Genomic DNA, 24382 nt, shown 5'->3' with positions numbered 1-24382 from the left:
CCCTCAGAGACCCTGGGTCTCCAAGCCGATACAGTTGGTGAGCCTTCTGCCAGCGCCACACCGTTACAAACCCTGGGAGCCAGTATACCGCCAAAATCTGGTCGTCGTTTTTCCACTCGGGTGGCAAAGATACTGAGGAACTGGTTCGCAGCCCACCAACATCATCCCTATGCCACCACCGAAGATCTCGAGAGGCTCCAGGGCCAGACGGGTCTTAGCCGGCAGCAAGTAACCAACTGGCTCGTAAATGCTAGACGGCGCTCTAAGCCTCACTCTTCCCGGACACAATCCTCCTATATCCGCGATGCAACTCAACCAACATCGACCGGACCTGGTACCATCAATATCCCCCGAAGACCTCCGACACCAATGCCTTGTGACCAAATGAGCCCCCTTCAGCGCTGGCAAAACTCGCCCCCCGAATGCGAACCTGCTACTGTCGCCAGCATCTCTCGCGCCGTCGCAGCCTCGCCTAAACTTGGGCTCTTCTCGCCACTATCCGGCAGATCTTCAGATAATGCCCCATCGGTTAGTAGCGCAGGCAACTCCCATTCGAGTCGCGGATCCGGGTCTCGCACCTCGGCCCATTCCTATAGCTCCGGAGGGTCTCTCAGAATTCTGGCGCGACATGCTGGTCGGAGGAGACGGCGAAGGGCACCCAAGTCACAAGTCCCTCTCCAGCCAAGTTTGTTCCACACCTACCACAAGTACCAGTGTACGTTTTGTCCAGAGACGTTCAAAACAAAGCATAACTGGACTCGACATGAGAAGTCACTGCATATCTCGCTCGAGAGGTGGGCTTGCTCTCCAAACGGGACCACTGCTATGCACCCCGAGCAAGGCATATCTTGTATCTACTGTGGACAAGCCGACCCGGACGAGTCGCACTTGAATGCACATAGTTATGCTTCATGCATAGAACGCTCGCTTGAGGAGCGCACCTTCTATCGAAAGGACCACCTACAACAACACTTAAAGTTGGTACATGGTGCGAAGTATATGGAGTGGCCGATGGACTCATGGAAAACCGACAACACCGAGATTATATCTCGATGTGGCTTCTGCGGAGAGGGCCTATCGTCCTGGGCCATTCGAGTTGATCATCTCGCCGACCACTTTAAAAGTGGAAGCACAATGGCAGATTGGAAAGGCGATTGGGGATTTGACCATGACGTGAATGAAATGATCGAGAATGCCATACCACCTTGTGAGTAGCTGTTTCTGGCATTGAAATTCCCTCCACTAACCGATAGACCTCATTCATTGCGAGCAAACCTCGCCACTTCCATTCTCTGTCACCCAAGGACCGGCTGGCTCACCTACTAGTGCATATGAACTCATCAAACTAGAGCTCGAATATTATATGTACGACTACCTAGACGCACATGGCCGTTTGCCTTCGGATGACGAACTCCAGTGCGAGGGATGCACTATTATTCTTGGTGCAGAAGCCACTTCTGGCCATCACGTCCCCCCGGCGCCGTCATGGCTTCGAGACATCTTCACCAGTTCAACCGAGACTGTTCAACAGGCCCGCTTACGCCCCATCGAGCAGATCAACAAGTCACGCATGAGCCAACTGAAAATCAATGGCAAAAGCGACATCTTTGATGGTTGCGAGCTAGAGGCTCAACTATGCCGACTGGTTGCGATTCATAACATGATAGGCCTTCCAATGACAGACTATGAATTGCAGAAGCAGGCAGCCAGTCTTCTTGATCGTATGGAATCTGGCTCGCACAACTCCTCGCAGCTTTTTACTGGATTCTTGACGAGGCTTGTTTGGATGTCCAACAAGTGGCTTACTCCCTTGCGTGATCGAGGACGACAATTGCCAGCCGAGAGCATGACAAACAACGATAGTACTCAGCCAAACTTGGCCACCGATCATTCACCCAACAGGCTGGTCAATTCTGAGCTCAATTCTGGACATCCTCAGGGGGGTATTAGTAATCTGTTACAACTCTTGGATCATACCAGAAGCCCTGTTTCACCCACAACGGCGTCTGGTGTATCTCCCTCGGTGCTGCTGATCCGAAAACAAGGCCATGGTATTATCAGCGCCTCAACTATCCATCATGCGAGGCCGCCCTCTACAACCCAAAACCCTTTCCAGGGAACCGGCCCATTCAACGGGGCACCCTTCAACAACGACAGTAACAGCTACAGGCGCCTTACGAGAGATCTCTCCCGATTTGTGATGACCACCATGTCGTCCAACAACCCCAGTAGTCACGTACCAACTGATGAGGAGTTGAAATATCAGGCACGTTGGATTTGGTATGACGAGTGAGTACACCGTGTTCTTGGATCATTAGAAATGCGGCCTGTGCTGTTCATGCTCCTCTCTCAGCTGTATCACGGTTGCTAACAATGTCTACTTTTTTTTGTAGTGATGATCCATGGAACCAAACTCCTGCTGACAATGACGAATGGCTCCGTGACTTTAAGCGTGATTGTGGCCTTCCCACCGACGATGGGCGGGAAGTTGAGGAATAGACAATAAAACTCATAACATGACAGCAATAAGGCAATGCTTCATACCTTCATCCTATATGAAACCTGATCAACCGTAGGTACAACTGTTCAACTAAACTACTTGAGTTCCAGTCTCAAAGCATCGTACTGGACGTATAGCGAGTCCGGCAATACAGCTGTCTCAACGCTCGAAGCATTGAAAGGCAAGCTCAAAACAAACTCGTTCTTCCCTGCTCGAAGATTTGAGGACGGGAACACGAACTTGTGTTCCACATTCTGGCATGCAACAGCGCTTCGGACAGCGCAAGAACCACTTCGCCAGTAAGGAATCAGCCAGGTCGACTCGTAAGCTCCATTGACGTTCACGGTCCATGGCAAGTCGTTGATTCCGCCCTTCACAGGTGTCCACTTTGCATTTCCATTGGCGCTTCTCATACCCGCCACCTGCACCGTAAATGTTGCAGTTTTTGCCCGCAGCTGGTTCTTATTCAAGTCAAATGTGATAGTCCAGTTGTTCACGTTGTCGTAATACGGCTCCGAGAGAAGATGGTTGCCCTTGGATGGGAAAAATGACCAATGAACATAGTTGAGATCTTTGGCTTCGTCGCTTTTGCCCACGTGAAAGTTGACTCCCTTGGGAAACTCCTTTTCGTACTCATACTTACCCCAGTAGATTCGATATTGTTCCGGCTGAAGAGGCTTGGATGTATCAGGTGCGTACCCATGAAGATATTCGCCAGATGATTTGTCTGGCACGCCAATCCGCCAAATCTCCTTACCTGCGCTTTCCTCACGCCAGGTAAAGCCCTTGCTGTTGTGTGATCGTGAGATTTTGACGTCGTCTTGGATGAACCAACCGAATACTCCGTCGGCGTAGATGGTCACTCGGTAAGTTCCCTCCACCACCTGCGGGATACTGTAGCGCCCAGATTTGTCAACCTCTGCCCAGTACTGAAGTGACTTCGTGTTGAAAACATTGAGTTGAAAGTCTTGCTTGTTCTCAGATAGCACAATGATCGGCTTTTCAGCACCCTTCGGGAGCTTGATGTTTCCCTTGAAGGTGACCCGCTTTGACGAAGGGGCATAGTTGGGGACGTGGTGTGCGATACTATCGTAAAAGTCCACGTTCCACTCCGAGCTTGCATATTGCGCAGCGTCAGCCCTCAACTCAGCAAGACTTGTATCCTTGTCGCCCTTGTTGAAGTAGTAGAACTGTGGCCCCCAGGTGCGATCAAAGCCATGAGTAATGTTGGGCATAGGAGCGCCGTGATGGCCCGAGACCATGTAGTTATATACGATGCCATCAACAACAAGATCGGAATGCAAAGGGCCGCCGTAGTATGTCTCCCGCGTGTTGTGCACAAGCCAGGATCCGAAAGTGCTCCCATCATCGCTTGTCGAGCCATCGCTGAATTGGCCATGAACGTCGTGATTTCGCCAGCTCTCAGACAAGCTGTACTTGGTAAAGTAATCCGAGTACTCTTTCGCATACGCGTCATCCTTGTCATCCCCCACGTACCAAGTCGCGTCTTGAACGGAGACGGAATTGGCCATTGAAGGGAGGGGTCCGTAGTTGCCATCACTGGTCGAGAAATGCGTCCATAGCTTGGTGTTGGGCCTAAAGAGGGTCCGGAGCTCGCCCAGATCCCGAAGGAAGGGAGTTTTTGGATTGAAGTAGGTAAGACGAGAAAAGGCGTGCAGCCCGGTCTCTCCGTCTCGGAGGAAGAAGTATTGCGACAGTGTCTGGTTTGTTGGCTTATAGGTGTCGCTCATAACAATACCGGCGTAGTCGCTTCCAGTAGAGTCTTTGCCTTTGAGAAGCTGAAGCTGTGCGGTGCTCCCCGGCGTCCAGAAACCTGCGGGAGTACAAGAGCAGTCCAGGTAGGGTCCTTTGCCACTGTTACCGTTTTGTGGCCCCAGAAGATCCTGACCATCAAGCATGACATCAGTGATATGTCCAGTAGATTTAGTTAAGATCACATCGAGACGATCATTGGAGAGGGAGATGTGTGTCGAGTTCTCCTTGGCATTCAGTTTTGCCTGAGAGAACCCCACGAACCCTGAAATGAGGGCAAGTGATTTGAGAGTTGGAGTCCACATGGTCGTAAAGGCATGCCAAAAAAGAAACAAAGCTGGAAAGGGAGGGATTCAGGAAGTGTGTGGTGCAGAAGAAGATCATTTAAGCAACATCACGATATAATACTCGGTGCCATTCACTCCGAAAGACCTCGGCAATGATCAACCCGAGAGATCGACACCGACTATTCTTGTGGATGGAATCAATGCCCCCGCCCCCATCAAGGACATGATCCCGGGAATGCATAGGCGGGGAAGACAAAAAGACCACATGTTGATGGATCGACTTTGGGGGAGATGGCATGCTGTGACATGATTGGTGGAACGTTGTTGGTGATGACTTCTGGCTAATTTGGCAATGCAACCTATTTACATCAATATGCGGGGAATCGCTCAACCTGGTTAGCTATACTATTTCAGTTAATTCCAGCGCTTGGCAACATTCACGACCAGTTCTGGAGAGACTCTAGATCATTTCCTATTTCCTGTTACTATCCGTTCATTGTTCTGTCTTTGATACGCTCCTGTCAAGGCTAATTTCTCCTCCCCTTGTTCTACAACTACATTCATGTTTTACTTGCTACACGGTTCCTTCGTCATAATGGTGCTAGATGTGCTGAACGGATACCCCTTTGTCAATTGGCAGGCCACCAACATGAGACAAAGCATTGTGTCTCTGGTAAGTCAGGTAAACACTCTTCACTTTTGTTTAGGGCAACTAACCTCCAGAACACCGATCCGGTATTCTTCATTTGCCCAGTTTCATTGGTTCGATTCTTCGGAACAGATGACTTGGTGTGGCGTCACTGTTCTTGACCCAATATGCGGGAGGCCGACCAACCCTGATTAACTTCCCTTTGCGCATGAGCAAGGAGACTATTTCGACCTTTTTCCACTCTCTCATTTCTACTGCATAGGATACTGAATGTCAGGAAAGATCTACCGTTCCGTTCTGAGATCTCAGCATCATTCATAATGGCATCCGAACCGTTCGACCGTTTTCGATCATCGTTGAAAGGGTATTTCGCGCTGCAAAGACCTCCTTAGCATCAGCTCACCTCTTTAATAGTTATTTCAACCACGACACTCTCTCGGATCTTTCTGTCACCTGCGATGGGCAGACTTTCAAGGTCCATCGACTGATTCTGTGCGCCCACTCTAAGTATTTCTCTAAGCAACTAAACGGCCCATGGAAGGTATAGATCTCTTTTATGAAGAAGTAGTCCTTGGCAAATGCTAAATCCTTTTCTAGGAAAGCTCCGAACAGGTAATCAACATCCAGGACTTCGATGTTGCCATGTTGCACTTCATGTACAACTTTGACTACACCAATGTCAACGGTACTTCGTCCATGGTCTTTGAGGCCCAGATCTATCAGATCGCGGACAAATACGATATAGATTCCCTTAAAGAACATGCCGCAAAGAAATTTGGCGCAGCCCTTGATGTTGGTTGGCCGATGGATGACTTCCCACTTGCCATCACTGTGGCCTACACCACCTCACCGTTGGAAGACCGGGGGCTCCGAGACCTCAATGGAAACCTCCAGTCATCATATTGATGCGCTTTTGGGCAACGGTTACTTCTACGAAGTACTGCGGACCACAAACGATTTCGCGGCTGACTTGGTGCCATTCTTGCGAGCCAGAGAAGACCACGAGGTTAAGACATATAGGTGTCCTTCATGCAGGAAGACTTTTTCCTGCAGCCTGTCTTCCGGAGAGTGGCACTGCCCGGTCTGTCAACACGGGTACGACAATTGGAAAAGGTTCCAACTGTAGGGAATATATTAGTGATAAAATCGTAGTCTTCAGGGAGGCAGCTAATAAGACTTACTAGTGAATTACTGATTTGTGTTAATAATTATACGCTGTGGCATCGCGGCTAATGGCCTCTTTGTAGCCTTTGAGCATAACAGAATTCCTCTCTATATCCCAGGGCAGGACTTCATATCGATCTAGAATCTCCATCGAATCTGTTTAGACCCAGTGCCAAGCCCATGGTTGTAATTATGATCGGGTAGTCTAAAAACCGAATAGGTCTACGCAACGATGACAAGATGAGGAAAAAACCTATAGCTGCCCACGCTTAGGTAGCATAAACAAATATCACTCTGTTATTTCCACCAATATAACGCGAGCTTAAATTCCTCGTAGTCGCTATTTCTTCACGCGGCTCTTATACCACTCGGCGTGGAGTTTTAGGTTGGGTCCATAACCACTAAAGAGGGATGGCTTGTCAAGTTTCTCAACAAAACTTAGTACTTATCGAAGCTCGATAAGGTCCAAGTATCACTATATTGGATTCAAAGACCGGTACCATCACAGTTTTCCACTAATCATACCAGAGAGGAACCAAAAGAATAGAGCAAAAAGATCACACATACAACAGCGGGTATTCGCTAGTCGTCACCGACCTAACTACTAATCCGCCCCTTACTAGCTTGACTCTGGGAGAGCAGACGGGATCCCGTATTTTCTAGTAGGTATGGTCGTATGTGACTGATTGTTGGGGCGGCAAGCTCATGAGTTTCCCCAGGGGCCTGATGCCCGAGTAGCCGGGAGCACAGTGAAGGAGTATCGCTTCAGATACGGCATGGACCTTTATCAGAACCCAGGAGAAAACTCAATCAAAGGAGCCTTCAGCAGCTCAAGTTGGGAGAAAATGTTTCCAAACGTAGTACCCTATATCATGGTGCATGGGCAAACTATCACCAGGCCAGCAGCCGCTTACAGATGCCGAGGCCCTAGGTAAGGAGAAATATGAAAATTTCTCTTGAGTCATATTCCAGTATAGTTGCTAACTAGGGTAAAGTCAATCCACAAAGTCCTCAACTATCACCAAGGTTGTTGCAGTGGCAGCAAGATGGTGTGAATAAGTAGGCGGACGTTTGACTTCTCTGAGGGAGACACCAATCGGTGTCTCCAATCCCGAGATTGAATATTAATAGATGTCAGTTCCCAGAAACCAATACTGCTGACCAACTATTACATTTAGGATCGAGTATTTTTCTGCGTCAACGCGATTTTAAGTGATGACAGAAACTCCATCTCCCAGGTCAGAGCGAGAATTCTCACGGCACGATTGTCCCCTGAAAGTCCCCTGAAACTTCAGGGGGTCGAAAAACTGTCATAGCCAATCATAGAGAAGCGCTTGGTAAGCCAATGAACGCGCGTAAATAGGTGGGTCATCGCGCTCAAGTCGCATGGTGTGGGTCCTAGCAAATCGCCAGTTGCTCAAACGCTTCATTACGCGCCTTGGGATGAATACGCCAGATGCCTTCTCGAATCCTTCTAGTGCTCAATCATGCACTAGGTACCTCTGCTTCTTTCATCTTGCCTTGGTCTGCAAGCAAAATCCCTAAAAGACCCGACGAATGGGGCCCGTGAGCGTCTCGGGACTTGGGATCTTCTCGTAAGTTCAAGACAGTTTAGCGTCCACGGATTGGATGGATCCCGACGATGTTCAGGTGCCGTAAGTGCCGTTCGTTCCGGGGCCCTTGCAGAGACTCTCTGCTCTTCAGCCTATCAAGTTGCCTCTTGCGATACGCCGCGTCAACGCCATCTGTTAGGGCTTGTTACATACCTGTAAGCTGCGGTGGAAACCATATCATCACCCTGTACTGAGTACTTATCACCAGGCGTCATCGACAAAGCTGACAATAAGATCACATCAGTCACGGGCATTGCACAAAAGCCATGCTCACCGAGCACACCCGCTTCTGTAAATGGGTGCGTCCACCATCACTGGTTGTCAGACGGCGTACCTGAACCCGGTGAGCAACGCACGGTTCTAGATGGTCCATATTCTAAGCCCTTGTAAAAGAAGCTTCGTCCTCGGGAAAGCTCGCTTCAACGGATCATTGTGCGGGGACGTTGTACGAGCGACATGGAACATGCCGACCCCGGAATGGCGTATCCGGCTACCCTTCTTATTACCGTTGATAAAGCGGCGTGTCCCACGCGACACAAGACAGCGGTTTCTGATCAAACAGCTTCAATCTTCGACCAAACGTGACTGACGCCATGAATAAGACATCTCACACTGATGAACCCCTCAAGGGTGATAACGGCTACAACCAGAGCCCCAATCCAAACTCCAGTGACCTCACTACGAATGAGGACTTCAATGGGCTCGTCAATACTCGGGCCGTGGTACAAGATGGCTCTCAAGCACTGCCGGACGCAACCTCCAATGTCCCAGGACAGATAGCCAGCGACGCCCCTATCGAGAACGCCGGCCGTGCCAAGGCCACGTATCGGCTGGCCTATCGGTCAATCGACCGGGGCCAGCCACCCGACGGCGGTCTGCGGACGCCCGCACCCGCCCACCCCCCACCGGCTCCGGCTGGTGATGACGCCGACCGCGGCACGCCGCTGCAGCGTCTCAAGAAGATGCTCGTCACCGTTGGCTCGTTCGTCGGGCCAGGTTTTATGATTTCGGTTGCCTACAGTATGTTGGACATTGTCATCCTGCAGGCATTTTCCCTTCACCTCACTTACATGTGTGCGTCCAGTTGATCCTGGCAATTACTCTACCGACATCGCCGCGGGAGCCTCGTATCGCTTCCGCCTCTTGTTCATCGTCCTCCTCTCCAATCTGTTTGCTATTTTCTTGCAGAGCCTGGCCATTAAACTCGGTACCGTCAGCGGCCTCAACCTCGCTGAAGCCTGTCGTGCCTTTCTCCCTCGATGGCTCAACTACATCTTGTACGTCTTTGCCGAGGCTGCAATCATTGCCACAGACATAGCAGAGGTAGGTCCTTGATTAATCCTTTGTTTCAACATTTTTGTCGATAGATGTTGACCAACTAGGTGATTGGATTTGCCATTGCATTGAACCTTCTCATCCCTCAAGTCCCGCTGGTGGTGGGATGTGCTATTTCCATCATCGATGTTATGGTCATCCTCTTCTTCTATCGTCCACATGAGTCCATGAAAGGTCTAAGATATTTTGAAATGTTCATCGTCTGCTTAGTTCTCGGTGTCGTTGTTTGCTTTTGCATCCAGCTGTCTCTGATCCGTGACACCTCCCCGAGAGAAGTCTTCAGAGGCTATCTTCCCTCAAGCTCACTGGTTGAGTCTGAAGCGTGAGTTCCAGATCCCTACTCCCTCGTTTTTACCCTCACTCTAACGTTCGGGCAGTATTTACCAGGCTTGCGGTATTCTCGGCGCGACAGTCATGCCTCACAGCTTATATCTAGGATCAGGCATTGTTCAACCGCGCCTACGCGAATACGATGAGCGAAGCGGTCTGTTACCTCGTCAACTTACCTCAGGATCATCGGTTCTTGATGAAGGCATCGACAAAGGCTACTACGTCCCCTCCGAAAGCGCAATTAAGCACTCACTCAAGATTTCCATCATTGACCTGGCCACCTCTCTCTTCACATTTGCGCTCTTTGTCAACTCCGCCATTCTTATTGTTGCTGGTGCCTCGCTTTACAACAATCCAGACGCTCTCGAAGCTGATATCTTTGGCATTCACGATCTACTTTCTAAGTCTATCTCTCCTGCGGCAGGCACTATATTTGCCCTGGCACTGCTACTCTCGGGAGTCTCAGCTGGAATTGTTTGCACCATTGCTGGACAAATGGTCAGTGAGGGCGCCCTGAACTGGAAGATCAAGCCGTGGCTGCGCCGCCTTGTCACCCGCAGCATCAGCATCACACCAAGCATCATCATCGCCGGAGCCGTGGGCCGCTCTGGGCTCAACGCAGCGCTCAACGGTTCCCAGGTAGCTCTGAGCATCATCCTACCGTTTGTTACTGCGCCGCTCATCTATTTCACCTGCCGTGATAAATACATGATGGTCCACACCGGCAGGGCGCGCTGGCGTACGGCTGACGGGGATCATGAGACAGCGTTGGACCGGGTAGTTGGCGAGGGAGCCGAGCTCGACTACGAGGGCAAGAAGATGACCAACTCGTGGTACACGGCGATTATCGCCGTCTTGATCTGGCTGTTCATGGCAATAATGAACGTAGCTAATCTGGTGTTCCTAGGCAAGTAAGCGGTGTCATCTTGCTGCAGTTGCTCGGTGAGGAGCAATTGTGTAGTCACTGAACCTAGGAGAATGAGCATTCAACCTGCTATCACGTGGATATGTACAAGCAAGCTCGGGTTGCATATGCCTGGTCGCGATTAATATGAATCCTAAGTCTGTGCCGCATGTGCCATTTGAGGGCACAGCAGCACATGAAAGGCACGATTGTGCTGAGTGTCAAACCCGTTGCCCATCAGTGAGCGAAGGGACAGCATGTTGACATTTTTCCACAGATTAGAATTATCTAATACAGCACCATATCTCTTAGTACAGCCGATAATGTTTAATGACCAAGTTGTAGATCGTAGTTGAATGTCGTGGCTTCAAAGGAACCCTCAGGAAACGATTAAAAACTGCCCCCAAGAACATTTCCTGCAAACCAACGTACTTGAACAGAATCAACGGCTCGATATGGTACTTCTTTCGTGGGCACAGCCCTCGAACATTCTTATTCAAGCATATAGACGGTGAAGCTATTTTTACACAGATTGGTACAGTATCATCTCACCACATCCGCATAGATGCAGCACATCGACAAAGCCCCCTTTCTAGGCTTGCACAAACCCACAGCCTGTCTTTCCATTCTCATTCGCTACTGCAATCGCTGAGCAAGCGCCGTTTGAGCTTCCGGCCTTTCCTGCGCAGCATTTAGATGCACAATCGGCGTCGGAGAGGCATTGGCCTGTGATAAACTGCTGGCCGTTGCCCTTGCCCACATTCTCAGCCCCTGGCGCATCGCTGTTGACCCCAGTGTTGGCAGGTGTTTGGGCTCCTGCAGTTGGTGTTGCCTGACCAGCAGGCTCTGTAGAGACGACAGCTTCTTGCTCGCCGTTGCCGCCGAATCCGCACCCCTGCTTGCCCTGCTCGTTGGCCGCCGCCTTTGCTGAGCAGACACCACTTCCGTTCAGGGTCGCGCAACATTCACTTGCGCAGTCAGCATCGCTAAGGCACGCTCCCGTGATGAACTGAAGGCCTTGACCGTTCCCGACGTTCTTATCCCCCGCGGGGTCAGCCGGGAGGGCGAGTGGGTTGGGAAGAGCCAGGACGCTGGCGAATACTAGTTTTTTGTTAGTGGGAAGAAGGGAATGTGGGAGAGTGGGAGAGTGTAGGCATACGGGCGAAGGTAAGTGAAATAGCGAGTTGAACCATTTTGTGCTGTTTTGAACCTGACGTTGAGAGTGGTCGTATTGAGAGTAGTATCGTTGTGAGATCTTTGTGCGTTTATGTGTTGATGTGTTGATGTGTTGATGTGATGAGAGACTGAAGTAAACTGGTGACTCGGGCTCTTAAATACTTCACGGGAGAATCGTGTTTGTTGTCGAAAGCCCTCGAGTCTCATACTTGTCGGCCGACTCGAGGCCGCAGACGAGCGCTAATCGATACATTCTCACACATGCCCTAAAGCATTCACGTTACGGATGTCGGCCTTCCGGTTACACCACATGTCATTCACAACTGTTTGCAAAAGGGGCCCTGCTTCATGATCTTCGAGTCTGTTTCGTTCTATTTTAGTCCAAACCCCGACTAAACCACGTTTCATGATCGTCTAACATTGGATGAGCGCCAACATGCGCTAACGTTTGAGGATCGTCGCAGGGTTGCACATTCAAACAAACTGAAGCAAAAATCCCGATTGGGGGCTAAGAATTAGTTGTTCTCCCGACGAGCCGGTTCTCGGGAACATGTGACAGGTTGTCAAGCTGCATAGGTAACATGCCCCGTGAACGATCCAGCGTCGTGTCCGAAACTTGCCCCTATTATGCTAGTCAGAAACCCGCCAGCACAAAACTGCTTCTTATTTGGGGCCATATCGGTGTTTATGCACTCTGTTAAATGCATATCAGGTGTTTATCTAAGGTCTTCCTGCTTTGCAATCTGATGGCCCTGTGTTCAATGTCGCTTGGATAAGGCTTCAATGCCCTCATATCCCAGTCCATCATTAAATTTACAATCCACAATTAGCTCGTGCAACTCGCGACTGAGAAAGTTTTAGCATATCAACGTTGGAACTATCATTGTGCCCTACTTACTTGCTGGTAATCATAGCTCTCACCATCCCTATCAGGAAACGAAGCAGCATAATGATCCCCTTCTCTTCTGCCAGCTCCCCAACGTTCTCCGCCCATAACATAGACCGTGAGACTTCCTATCCTCTTGTTCCTCGGGTTAGTCATAGGATCTATCCGCCAAATGTACCGGAACCATGCCACGACTGCGAACAAGCCCCCCAGTACGCCCACGGCGAGGTAGACCACGCCAAACGCTTTGTGCTGTAGCTGACAGTACGGAAAATACGCTGCCTTTAATATTGCGCCCATACCAACACCGCCAACACGACCCGCAAGTCCAATGGCCACAATGGGAAATGCAGTAAGCGCAGAGCTTCGACTCGCCAGAAGAGGTAGACCCATGAGAACGTAAGCAACAATGGCTGCGACCCAGATTTTGTTCTTCTTCCCGGCAGGGGACAACACAGCAACCGGGGTGATGAGCGCAGCGCCGACCGCGATAACAACCAGCATGCCAAGCCATACGGTCCATCTGCGGCTCCAGCGAATCCATGTACCACAAACAAGGAGCCAGAGACCAATCACTGCGACAGGAAGGGAGGGATACACCCAAGTTGATACGGTAACGCCCGACGTGTTGCCGACGCGAAGATGCACCGCAGTGTTGACGGTAAGACCTGTAGCCACGATCGAGAGCGAGTCAATCAAGATGGACTTGATGAGCTGAAACTTGCTTAAGCCGCGAGTGGCTTGAGGTTGCACCTCTCGAGACTCCGGTTCGTTCTCTCCTCTCACCACCATGTCGTGACTCTGACTCGGACTCTGGTTCTGGTTCTGGTCCTGTTTCGGGGCGTTCAAGACATCGTAAAACGGGCCAATATAGTATATATACGGCTCTTCCTGTGTTGTCCTGGCGTAACTGAGAGCGTATATGGCCGCGCAGCATGGCATATATGTACGAAAGCACTGCCACATGACAGAGTCCAAGTACATCTGTGCGCCATGGGTCCACAGCAGCGGAAGTTCAAGTAACCACCAGGTAACGTTGATGGCGATGATGGTGATGATGATCATAGCCCATTCCAACGCTGAGTCAGTGCATTGTGAGTTGGCGAGATCGCTATTGGTGTTGTCGCTCTTGTCCATGATGCTGGTGATTCTGCGCCGAGGGATGCCAAGTCACCAATGCGAAAATTATTCAGCCTAGGCAACGTTAATTAATAAGGGCCAACGGTTTTTCAGCTGGCCTTAGCATTTGCAACGGCTCAATGTGCCTTGTATGTGATCATCGCCCGATGAGCTTGCGAATGACCACGGCCCAGCGATGCTGGTTGGCTAATGCCTTGGCAAATCTCTTAGCGACGTTACATCTTCCGGGGATCAAGAAAACGCACGTATCAGACCCCAGAAATCCCTCACCACCCCAGCCTAGTAGGGCTCTCCTTATCTGAAACATCTGCATATGAGAAAACGCCTTGTGGCTGCGGCACAGTTATCAAGACTTGCGGAAAGCATCTGACTCTGGTCGAAATGGAGTGCTGCTTGTTCATATACTTTGCGTCACTGTGGGAGGACGTGGGACGTGGCGATATCAAGTCGCAGTCAATTGATTGAACGCCAGCTGATCTACCTGGAAGACTGCCGCTTAGCTATTCATGCAGTAATTCGCTCAAGACGCTCCGAAGATAAGTCTTTGCTAAGTTCGAAAGCGATTGTATTCAGTATTTACTGTCTAACCCGGCCATGAACTCCAACAAACGCCTTCTTAACCAATCTTCTCAACGGCAAGGTTATTTAACGCTGTGAGTGCCCACTGAGGAGTAGCAATCCATCTCACGGTTATTTGGCTATATCCAGCCGCACTTTCAGGGATGTCAACTGTGTTCTGGACGCTCGTCACAATCCTCTTGTTGAGGACTTTTTTGGGTGCGACTTGGGGAAATGTGACGGTGATGTTGGTGCCCTTTGAAGGATTGACAATGTCAAACACAAAGTACTGGCCCCAAGGCCCTGTCGGGGCAGGAAACTGCAACAGGTAACTGGTAAATCCAACCTGATATCGACCAGCCTCCATGTAAACCAGTGGGAGGTACCGCAGTGTAGCAAGGCTGTTGTCCATAGGGAAGAAGTTGAAGGACCACTCTGTCCCTCCATTAATGATGCCCTTTCTCATCTCTCCTGGCCAGGTCGTAGGAAGCAGTTCCCAGCCATTCATGGTGCCGTTCTGGAAAGAAAGGCGGTTTGTTGTGCCCGTTGGAGCGACTGTGACAGTTTGGACTCTAGCGGCAGCTGTAGAGACTGTCGTCCACGTCGTGATCGTGGCTGGTGAAGGAGTTGTAAAGACAGTGCTGGTCTATATATCATCGTAAGCCCGGCCCTCACAGCACATACAAGTCCTCTCTGACAGCGACGTACCTCTGTAACTGTCTCGGTGCCTGCAACATATGTCACGCTAACAGTTGACGCAGGCACATCAATGCAAGAGCAAGCGGATGTGATGCGGCTGGCAGGGTAGCTGACTCCATTGGTCATGCACTTCGGGGGGTTCACTGAAGCATCACGCTTGGCCAGGACATCTGGATCAAAGGTCACGGTGGTGGTTGCCGTCGCAATGGTTTCAGTGAATACGGTTGTAGTCAAGATCTCGGTACTAGTGGCGACGTCGGCAGTGAGTTCAGTCTCAACTGTTGTGGTCCTAGGTAGAGAGTCAGTTTGTGAATCATTGGGCTGGCCTGTATATGGCAGAATCTCACTCAGTGGCAGTTATCGTGGCAACCGTTACAGTGGAAGGCGAAAGGTTGGCGCAGAACTCGCTGGCTTGCACGGAATATCTCTGATCGATGAAACATCGGAACAGGTTATCACGGTTGCATGCCGCACGCTCGACGAGTGGAGGTGATAGGGCAGCAGCATTGCTTCCGACGGCGGCCAGCGCCACAGCAAGTAGTACGTTGTTTCTCATCCCGTTTCAGACAAAGACAAATTTCCGGATGATCTAAGAGAAGCGATTAAAAGCCACTCAGCCTGGGAGGAAAATTGCATATATACCAATTGACAGCGGAACAAAAAGATGAGGCCTCATGGATGGTGCCACATTATTCGGTGGACACCATCAGTCGTGATTGGACAGGCCACGGTCGAGACTGAGGCAAGGAAGAGCACTCTAACCACAAAGGCCGAGCTGCTTCAATAGTCATGGCAATAGTCTGCTCGTTTAGTTTCAGCTCGCTCTTTCACGGATCAGCTCGCCACATGGCTACCTAGAAAAGACATGAACCCGACCTCAGCTTGTAAAAGTTCAATTCCGCGCTCATGTACCCGCTGAAGGTCTCGTTCGAATTGCTTGTTCAAAGCTGCTATAGGTTCTACCCAGCAGCGCTATTCTCCGTGCCCTGTAGCCAAGCAATGTCGGGAAACTGAATAAATTACCACTATCATTTTCAACCATGGGCATTGCTAGCTCTTCTCTCGAGGCAGAAGTCATCTTGATCGACGATAAGGTACTCGGTTCAGAGGCTATTATCCCAACGCCGACAGTATACGCGTATTTAATCTTGAAGGCCCTCTCCTGGAAACCAGTCAAGTGAGGTTCGGTTCGTTGGCACTCTTGATACCTGGCCCCAAAGCCGGTTCTGAAGATACATGTGATGTTGAGATCAAAGGGGTCACCCAAGAATCACGGCACTGAATCCGTGCATTCTCTCACAGAGAGATTGCTAGCATTAACAGACCCCAAGCCCTTAGGCCCCGACTTATAGTCACACTTCTACTCATGTCATGTTCAGAAAAGGACTCGTAGCTTTTTGCTCTTTGACTACCTAGGTTGGGTCCAAAAAAGGGCTGTTCTAGCGGCGACTTAGATACAAGTAGGACCTAGACTTGATTATATCGCGACGATCTACCTTTTCCGGAGGCCGAGATTCGCCAGGCTCCCATCAATTAAGATAGAATTGTCAGCAGGAAAGTTCCAGGTCTCAGTTCAACCACGCGTTCCTTTTTCAGTCGCATAACTACTTATAAAGAGACAGGCCATGTCATATGCACATGCAGCAACTGCTTCGTAAACAAAGTTGAGCTGCTTTAGATGGGATGCTCAGAAATTGCGAATAATGCCGGCAGCGGCGAGAGAGTTGCCAGAAATCTCTTTTTGTTGATGGCGTGCGTCCCTTTGTCCCTGCTTTGCTCTAACTCGCATCGTCACTTCACACGATGTGACTCTGCCAGAACTGAATTACTCCTGGCTTCATGTGAGGCATCGGCTTTCACCAACACGTGCGGCTCCATCTGCACTCGTTGGGCCGCGATGCCACGAGAATTAGCCTGGTAAAGCCAACGCGAGGTAGGAGAATGACTGGGATCATGCAGACGCTGTAACTTAGCTAGAACCCAGCTGATGTAACTATTGCGCATCACAATCACGACAACCAACGTCAAGTCATATCGAGCCCAAGCACAGATAATAATTACAATTCGTCTTACTGCGGTGCTGCCTCGCTGCTCCCTGCGTAAACGGACCAGTGCCCAGTGCCCCTCAGAACCCATGGCAGGATTACGCGCCAGACACAGCGGAGCCAATCTACCGAGGTGCTTTGCCATGTGTGTGACAGATCACCTCGATCACGACTGGTTCGGTGGATCTGTCCAAAGCCTCTCGGCATGGAAACGATACCAATCATTCCAGTCCCGTCTCGTATTACCCCTACTATGGAGTAGCCAGATCCTGTTCTGACCCCTGGTGTCCATCATCTCCACACCGGTATGCAGCCGGGGCACCGACTCGCATCAATCACGTTGCACGGTTGCATCGGAATCTATATTAGCTTCCGCGCCCCTCCCGCTTCATGAATCACATCTCGTTCTCATGCTACGCAGCAGAGTTAGGTTGGACCTTGTATCGGCTTTTCATGTAGTATCGCAACGGCGATCTCGTCTCACTAGTGACTCCTTTGCTGGCCGTGGTTGTTGGATCGAAGCAATCACCCCAGCTGCACTGCCCCCACCAAAGAGTCCTCCTCAATGCTACACCAGCCATTAGGACCATCGCGGAATACGTGGCGTGTCTCAGCCAAGTTCTGATATGGGTCTTGCAGCTCACTGCCTCGTAGTTTACCCTGTCTATCCTGGCAAGCGGAGTGGGGTGTCCTGCATCAGAACACACGGGCCGTCAGTCTGAGGGATCTTTGGAATGGACACATCAGCCGAGGTTCACATCCTGCACACTGGCCGAAGATGGGATGCACAAGACGGGCCTGGTGACTGTTAGTCCTTCCGCAGCTACTCTACCAGCTACAATACCAGCAAATGCCACCGACAGATGGCTTACCGGTGGATAATGAGTCGATAGTCTTTCAAGGTCAGTTCTGTCTCAAAAGTAAAGCTCCAGAATAAAGTTCTCATTTGACATAAAATAAATTGCCAAGAATGCAGTCGAAAGTTTATCAAAAACGGGAAAGCAAGGGCATATCTGACGTTCACATGCTCCGTGCTACACCCACAGTTCTTTGAGACACTCTGCACAAGAATTGAGGCATTTTGTGGAGTTGCTATCATCAGTGCACCTGTAGCTATTATGTGACACCTGCGGCAAAGGTGGGCCAGGATGAATCCAGCAGCTCAATCATGCTCACGGCTCAATAATGCCCATTCTCCTACGGGATCGCCTGATCTCTTCCCCGGAGGGCCTCAAAGAGCATGAGTCAAGTTCAATAGCCAGTCCTAGCAAAAACATTACAGGTATTGGCTTCGCCCTGTGCTGTTTGGCATCCTCCATGGGCATGACTCTGTTTCAAATCCCATCATAGCTCTCTTCCCACAGGCTTCGCCACAGGCGGCACCCTTGTCTCGGAACAACGGGATGCCTACAGCAGAACCTCTGATTAGCAATGGCCTTGCTCTTGCAGGGTTGTAAGACATGTCTACACCCTGCCGTGCAACCCCGCAAAATTGCCGGGCGTCGATCTCCGATATGACATGGGTCAAGACTGCCTCAACTGGGGACCCTTGGGCCAGCTTGAAACTTGCCTGTTAGGTACAAGCGTAGTAGAGGTGCTAGCATGATATATATCACGACCAACCAAAGTGGGATTCATCGAAAGTCTGGTCTTCTGAGAGATCCTTCTTGCCAAAAATTCTCCTATCTCCTCAGGAGTCGGAAGTCAAGTTGCCACCAGACATTCACAGCCATCACCTCTCATCATGTTTCTTGCCTTGCTACAGGTCTTCCTTGTTCTTGTGGGCATCGTCGTCTGGCGCCTTTCTGTTCGATGGAAGGCCCCACGCGATCTGCCCCCTGGCCCAAAGCCTTTGCCCCTCGTTGGCAACATTTTTGACCTCCCTCTCCCAGGCGTGCCAGAGTATCAGCACTGGATCAAGTTCAAGGACACCTACGGACCCCTCAGCTCTGTCACGGTACTCGGAACAAACATGATCCTCGTCCATTCCCAGGAGGTATTGCAGGATCTTATTGTCAAGAGATCAACAAAGACATCTTCACGGCCGAAGCAACACTTTGCCGGAGAACTATGTGGCTTCGACGCACTTACACCCAGCCTTCCCTACAACGCAACACATCGACTGCACCGCAAGTTTATGCACCAGCAGATGGGCACTAGACTCATCTGCGAGAGATTCTGGCATGTTCAAGATGTCGAGTCACGACGCTTCCTACTTCGCGTTCTGAACGACCCTTCCAATATCATCAGTCATATCAAGACGTAAGTTCATCCGTTGCCTTAAATAGTGTCGCAGAATTTTACCAAGCCTTGCACGCGAGCCGACTTACTGACTTGACTTTATAGTGAGGCGAGCGCCATTATTCTGAGAATTACGTATGGCTACTCCATCGAACCTCACAAGGTTGACCCTCTGGTCACCCTGATTGAGCACATGATGGGCAACTTTTCCGATGCTCTAGTCCCCTTGACCTGGTCGGTCGATCTTTTTCCATTCCTCAAGCACCTCCCCACTGGCTTCCCTGGCGCCTCTTTCAAGAAGATTGCACAAGAGTGGAGAGAACGAGCTCGCATGGCAGCAGATATTCCCTACTCTTTTGTGTTGCGCCAGATAGCGAACGGGAACCCTACATCTTCATATGTGTCTTCACTGGTCACCGAATACAGCAAGAACCCCGAGAACAGTTGGAAGCCCACCGACAGCGAAGTAGAGATCATCAAGAACAGTGCTGCTATCATCTACGGAGGAGGTGCTGATACAACCGTTTCCACCCTAAGCGGTTTTGTACTTGCCATGCTTCTGTTCCCTGAAGTTCAAAGAAAGGCCCAGGAGGAACTTGACCGTGTTGTTGGTTCTGACAGGTTGCCTGAATTCGAAGACAGGGAAAAGCTGCCATATGTCAACGCCTTGATCAAGGAGACCCTTCGATGGCTTCCTGTTGTTCCAGTTGGCACGACGCATGTTACAGAGGAAGAGATGTTCCACTCTGGCTACCGGATTCCAAAGGGCAGCTTCCTTCTACCATCCATCTGGTGGTTCTTGCATGACCCAGCCGTTTACCCTAAGCCTGAGGCATTTGACCCCGAGAGATTCTTGGAGCCACGAAACGAACCAGACCCGGCAAACCATGCCTTTGGGTACGGCCGCAGGATCTGCCCTGGAAGATACCTCGCAGATGACAGCCTCTTCCTCACAATCTCTCGACTACTGGCCACTTTCGAAATCAACAAAGCGGTGGACGAGAAGGGCAATGAGATCAATGTCGAGGTAGAGGTGACAGCCGGCCTGATTAGCCATCCAAATACCTTTCCTTATGGCATCAAGCCTAGGAGTGTCCGCCATGTCGAAATGATTCGGTCTACTGAGAGCGAATACCCGTGGGAAGAGCCCGATGTCCGTCATCTAGAGCAAGACCATCTGCAATACCTGCATGTTAACTAGTGCTGGAACCAAAGGGGATTTTGGGGACTACATGGCGTTCAAAGGAGATTCAAGAAGTGCCCTAGAGTATTAAACTTTTAAGGATCAAGGGTTTAAATATAGAAGTGTAACTACCTATACAACTAGGAGTCCGTATCAGCATAAGATTTGCGGGTCACAAATCGACAAGGGAGTTGGCACTTGGGCTGTTTTGTCGTATGCTTGAGCCCTTGACAACGAGCACCGTCGGATTTTCTCGCTTTATCAGTCAATTGAGGCATGCTATGTGAGATTGAAGGGTCTAGGATAAGGAAAAAAAGGGTGTAGACGAAGCAAAAGAGGGCGTTATGCTCGTTTAATAACGAAGCAGTGCACATGCGCCTAGAGAATCCGTCCGCTGCAGAACATAGAGTCTGTGAGGGACAACGAATCTCCAACAACGAGCAGCGGGTTTAGCTCAGTTGGGAGAGCGTCAGACTGAAGTCAAACTTCAATCATTCGATATCTGAAGGTCATGTGTTCGATCCACATAAACCGCAACTTGTTTTTTTTTCCTTCGGAGAAGGCAACCTACCCTAAATCTACCTTATTTTTACCCTATCTTCCTTATACTCTCGTCGCGCTATTTAATATCTTCTATATATTTATTACATATTAGAGATGTTTTTTCTTTTTTTTTTTTTCTTTAGGTTTTTTTTTATTTCTGTGTGCTACCTTGCTATGATTTTATAGTTAATGTTTAAACCTGAGATTCTACTTATGAGTCCCCGAAATACAAGGGCTGTGAGAATTGTTCAGCCGTCTCATTCCTAGCCTCACAAGACCAGTAAGAACTAACTCTCTAGCGAAGAGACTCCCATTGTTTCAGTGGTTCTTCCAACCAGCAATTTTACAGTCAAAGTCAAATCTCTCCTCTGCAACTATCCCACCGACCTCTGAACTTGAGCGACATTTGCCACCTTCACTACTAACCAATCACAAGGCGTGGTGGCAGAGTGGTCTAATGCGATAGACTAGAAATCTATTCTCTTCGGAGGCGTCTGTTCGAATCAGGCCCACGTCGATTGTCTTTCTTTTTGCTGTTTTGCATCTTTTTACTCACTGTGGCTATTCTTGGTGACGTTTTTCTGGTGTTTTGGTTGATGAATGGACATGGCAGTTGCGGATGACTCAGCTCTGAATCACAGCCTTCCATGTCCTTTCCTCTCCAAACCATTTCAGACAAATCTTCCTTCATGCTTATTTACAAGGGAACCGTTGGTTTCTTTTTTCCTTGTTTGCATGTTTCCTCGCTTGGTCTATTGGCATTTCCCTTCTTTTTCGGTCTTCAGTCTTCGGTCTTGCTCCACGCCGAATTTACTGGTCTACTTGGAAGCTGAGGTGGCCCGAATAGCGCACAATGTAGTAACACAAATACCCCGGATGTAAAACGCCAATGACCCCATTCTAGGAGCTAACACAATAGACCGTTGAGAAGGAATCTTGCCCTAGTAAATAAAAGTTCTTTCCTTACTGGTTACGTGTATGTGAAACTATGCATGTAAGAATTGTCGACATCTGCTCACAACAGACCTGGACGCGAGGAACCCCGAACAGAGGCTTCATTGGGCACCTCGACAAGGCTTCCGAGAATTCTTCCCATGCGTTAATTTCACGTTGTTGATCTCACTAGCATCTCGTGCTTGGCGTGCCTTCGGCAAATACGGGAGCACCAATACGATGCAGATTTTGTCCGCTAGAGAGTCCTCGGCAAGAGGAGATCTCCGACTACCGACACGCCTTTGGCTAGTAACGACTCCACGGCCAATCAAGACCAATGACAGCTTGATGGTGACTCCATTCAGAGTTCTTGAGAAGCACATTTATAAGCTTAGATTTGTCTTTGCTGACAATCTTGCCAACCTCGGCTCGCTCTCCGAGCTGTGACGTAACAGAAAATAGCGTCGTTCTCTTACGAGCACGCACCTTCATGCCGCCTTTTGAGTCTGTATATGCGGGACCCTGAGTCTTTTTGACCCACAGGCGATGATAAAAGCCCCTATAATGAAAGTAGGCGAGTCAGTATATCCGAAGAACCGTGATCGTCTGACCATTTATGACTACAAGAAACTCCGACATATCCGTGAATCCGGATTTCCGTCAACTTATAAGACTGGTAGTGTTCTGGATAGAGATGATCGTACTATTGTCTGCATCGGTCTATCAATTGCCGAGATAAACGATCAACCATGAGACAGACTTCAGTCTTGTCCGCTTTCGCGGCTGTGCTCACTGGAGCTGTTGCCAAGTCCTCCTCCAAGCTCTTCAGTGGCGCAACCATCATTGGATGGGATGATTCTACAAACCTCCCTCGAACCACCCGTGATGGCTATCTTCTGGTAACCGACGATCGAGTTACTGGCACCACGGAGTCAAAGCCTTCGTCTCTGCCTGATGATACCGAGGTCATCGACGTCACTGGCCAGATCATCAGCCCCGGTTTCATCGACACACATCGACACGGTTGGCAGACGGCCTTCAAAACTTTGGGTTCAAACACTTCGCTCGCTCAGTACTTCGGACGATATGGAGAGTATGCAGCCGCTTCTCACTTCACGGCCGACGACGTTTATTGGGGCCAACTCTCTGGCCTTCTGGAAGCTCTTAACGCTGGCGTCACAACCTCTCTTGACCATGCTCATCATACATGGTCCAATTCAACAGCGTACGCTGGGATGAATGCCTCAATCGAGAGCGGTGCCCGTGTGTTTTGGGCGTATGCATTCCATGATGTTGCATCCCTGAATTATACCGTCGAGGACCAAATCCCCAACTTTGTGGAGATCGCAGATGGAGACCTTCTCAAAGATACCAACGTCGAGCTGGGCATTGCCTACGATTTCTTTGGCCCAAGCCCACCTCCTGTCGCCAAGGAGATTGCACGTCTCACTCAAGAGTACAATGTCTCGGTACTGACAACTCATGCCCTGTCGGGTCCTTTCGGCATCTCCAATATGCCGGAGGATATCCACGCCTTGGGCATTCTCAATACTTCTGTCCCAGTTGTCTTCTCTCATGGTAGCTTCATTACAGCAGGTGGCGCAAACCTTCTTCGAAAGACGAACCAGTACTTGTCCATCACGCCCGAATCCGAGATGCACTATGGTCACACGCATCCCTTGTCCTATTTCATCCAGGACCAAGCTGCTCTTGGTGTTGACACTCACTTTACCTTCTCAACGGACATCTTGACACAAGCGAGGATCTGGCTACAGAGTGCTCGTTATTATTTCTTCGACAAGGTTCTCAACAACTTGGAGGTTCCCAGGAATAATCCCATGAGTGTTGTCCAAGCCTTTTCTCTTGCGACACGTGCTGGTGGGCTGGCACTTAGACGACCGGATCTTGGCGTCATCAAGAAAGGTGCAAAGGCCGATCTGATCGTATGGAACGCGGCCGAGTCTCCGGCTCTCCTGGGATGGACTGATCCAGTGGCAGCCGTGATGTTGCACGCCAGCGTTGGGGATATTCTGCATGTCACTGTAAATGGAGATTTTGTCAAGCGAGACGGTAAACTCACGGCGAGCGACTACAAAGAAACGAAGAAGCAGTTTCTACGAAGTGCCAAGAAGATCAAGGATGCGTATCGAGAGTTTGAGTATCCTGTTCTTGAAGGCGAGTTCAACAATGGGGGTTACTCTTACGCGTCCGCGCAGACTGCAGATACTGAGAGGGGCGAAGGAGATGGTTATGGAGAACTATATTTGTAAGGAAGAATAATTGTAGTACAGCCGGGCATTCTTTTAATAGAAAGACATTGTAATGCCATGTTTCTGCATTCTTTAAATTGTCTCGCAGCTGCCAGGCTGAAGGATAACGAGATAACCCAGGTAGCATATGTATATCAATGACTCAATGTTCGC

The 24382-nt window shown here is 49.9% G+C and overlaps 9 protein-coding genes across 9 annotated transcripts; 5 read left to right on the top strand and 4 right to left on the bottom strand.

Moving 5' to 3' along the window:
• Positions 1-39: 39 nt before the first annotated feature.
• Positions 40-2466, top strand: NECHADRAFT_21662 (uncharacterized protein; the record flags this gene model as incomplete). Its single annotated transcript, XM_003044464.1, has 4 exons — positions 40-459; positions 838-1207; positions 1254-2289; positions 2394-2466. Coding segments are annotated over 4 exons (1899 nt in total), but the record flags the coding sequence as incomplete, so codon positions are not given.
• A 129-nt stretch (positions 2467-2595) lies between these two features.
• Positions 2596-4578, bottom strand: NECHADRAFT_83049 (polysaccharide lyase family 4; the record flags this gene model as incomplete). The annotated part of the gene is made up of 1 exon (XM_003044336.1): positions 2596-4578. One exon carries the CDS (start codon positions 4576-4578, stop codon positions 2596-2598), a length of 1983 nt encoding a protein of 660 aa, XP_003044382.1.
• Positions 4579-5155: 577 nt separating this feature from the next.
• On the top strand, positions 5156-6409 carry NECHADRAFT_101136 (uncharacterized protein; the record flags this gene model as incomplete). The annotated part of the gene is made up of 4 exons (XM_003044463.1): positions 5156-5233; positions 5315-5349; positions 5624-5750; positions 5807-6409. 4 exons carry the CDS (start codon positions 5156-5158, stop codon positions 6113-6115), a joined length of 549 nt encoding a protein of 182 aa, XP_003044509.1. The 3' UTR covers positions 6116-6409.
• A 2153-nt stretch (positions 6410-8562) lies between these two features.
• NECHADRAFT_101135 (uncharacterized protein) lies at positions 8563-10868 on the top strand. The gene is made up of 4 exons (XM_003044462.1): positions 8563-9006; positions 9071-9309; positions 9369-9643; positions 9699-10868. Exons 1-4 carry the CDS (start codon positions 8580-8582, stop codon positions 10564-10566), a joined length of 1809 nt encoding a protein of 602 aa, XP_003044508.1. The 5' UTR covers positions 8563-8579; the 3' UTR covers positions 10567-10868.
• A 279-nt stretch (positions 10869-11147) lies between these two features.
• On the bottom strand, positions 11148-11748 carry NECHADRAFT_83046 (uncharacterized protein; the record flags this gene model as incomplete). The annotated part of the gene is made up of 2 exons (XM_003044335.1): positions 11148-11656; positions 11715-11748. The coding sequence occupies 2 exons, from the start codon at positions 11746-11748 to the stop codon at positions 11148-11150; spliced, it is 543 nt and encodes a 180-aa protein (XP_003044381.1).
• A 796-nt stretch (positions 11749-12544) lies between these two features.
• NECHADRAFT_83045 (uncharacterized protein) lies at positions 12545-13754 on the bottom strand (the record flags this gene model as incomplete). The annotated part of the gene is made up of 2 exons (XM_003044334.1): positions 12545-12577; positions 12630-13754. The coding sequence occupies 2 exons, from the start codon at positions 13752-13754 to the stop codon at positions 12545-12547; spliced, it is 1158 nt and encodes a 385-aa protein (XP_003044380.1).
• A 619-nt stretch (positions 13755-14373) lies between these two features.
• NECHADRAFT_83044 (uncharacterized protein) lies at positions 14374-15570 on the bottom strand (the record flags this gene model as incomplete). Its single annotated transcript, XM_003044333.1, has 3 exons — positions 14374-14961; positions 15024-15303; positions 15362-15570. The coding sequence occupies 3 exons, from the start codon at positions 15568-15570 to the stop codon at positions 14374-14376; spliced, it is 1077 nt and encodes a 358-aa protein (XP_003044379.1).
• Positions 15571-18803: 3233 nt separating this feature from the next.
• On the top strand, positions 18804-20501 carry NECHADRAFT_45623 (uncharacterized protein; the record flags this gene model as incomplete). Its single annotated transcript, XM_003044461.1, has 2 exons — positions 18804-19321; positions 19406-20501. 2 exons carry the CDS (start codon positions 18804-18806, stop codon positions 20499-20501), a joined length of 1614 nt encoding a protein of 537 aa, XP_003044507.1.
• A 2207-nt stretch (positions 20502-22708) lies between these two features.
• On the top strand, positions 22709-24229 carry NECHADRAFT_45723 (uncharacterized protein; the record flags this gene model as incomplete). The annotated part of the gene is made up of 1 exon (XM_003044460.1): positions 22709-24229. One exon carries the CDS (start codon positions 22709-22711, stop codon positions 24227-24229), a length of 1521 nt encoding a protein of 506 aa, XP_003044506.1.
• Between the last annotated feature and the right edge of the window lie 153 nt (positions 24230-24382).

The sequence above is a fragment of the Fusarium vanettenii genome, assembly GCF_000151355.1.
Source record: "Fusarium vanettenii 77-13-4 chromosome 7 genomic scaffold NECHAsca_22_chr7_11_0, whole genome shotgun sequence".
Classification (NCBI taxonomy): domain Eukaryota; kingdom Fungi; phylum Ascomycota; class Sordariomycetes; order Hypocreales; family Nectriaceae; genus Fusarium; species Fusarium vanettenii.
The sequence above is the reverse complement of the archived record's forward strand: the minus strand, read 5'-3'. Positions and strand labels throughout refer to the sequence as shown.

Excerpts from the sequence above, each read along its gene's own strand:
- NECHADRAFT_101135 (XM_003044462.1), top strand. The coding sequence starts at position 8,580 with ATGAATAAGACATCTCACACTGATGAACCCCTCAAGGGTGATAACGGC. Across the intron at positions 9,007-9,070 it reads TATGATTTCGGTTGCCTACA|TTGATCCTGGCAATTACTCT; the intron begins GTATGTTGGACA and ends GTGTGCGTCCAG. Across the intron at positions 9,644-9,698 it reads TCACTGGTTGAGTCTGAAGC|TATTTACCAGGCTTGCGGTA; the intron begins GTGAGTTCCAGA and ends ACGTTCGGGCAG.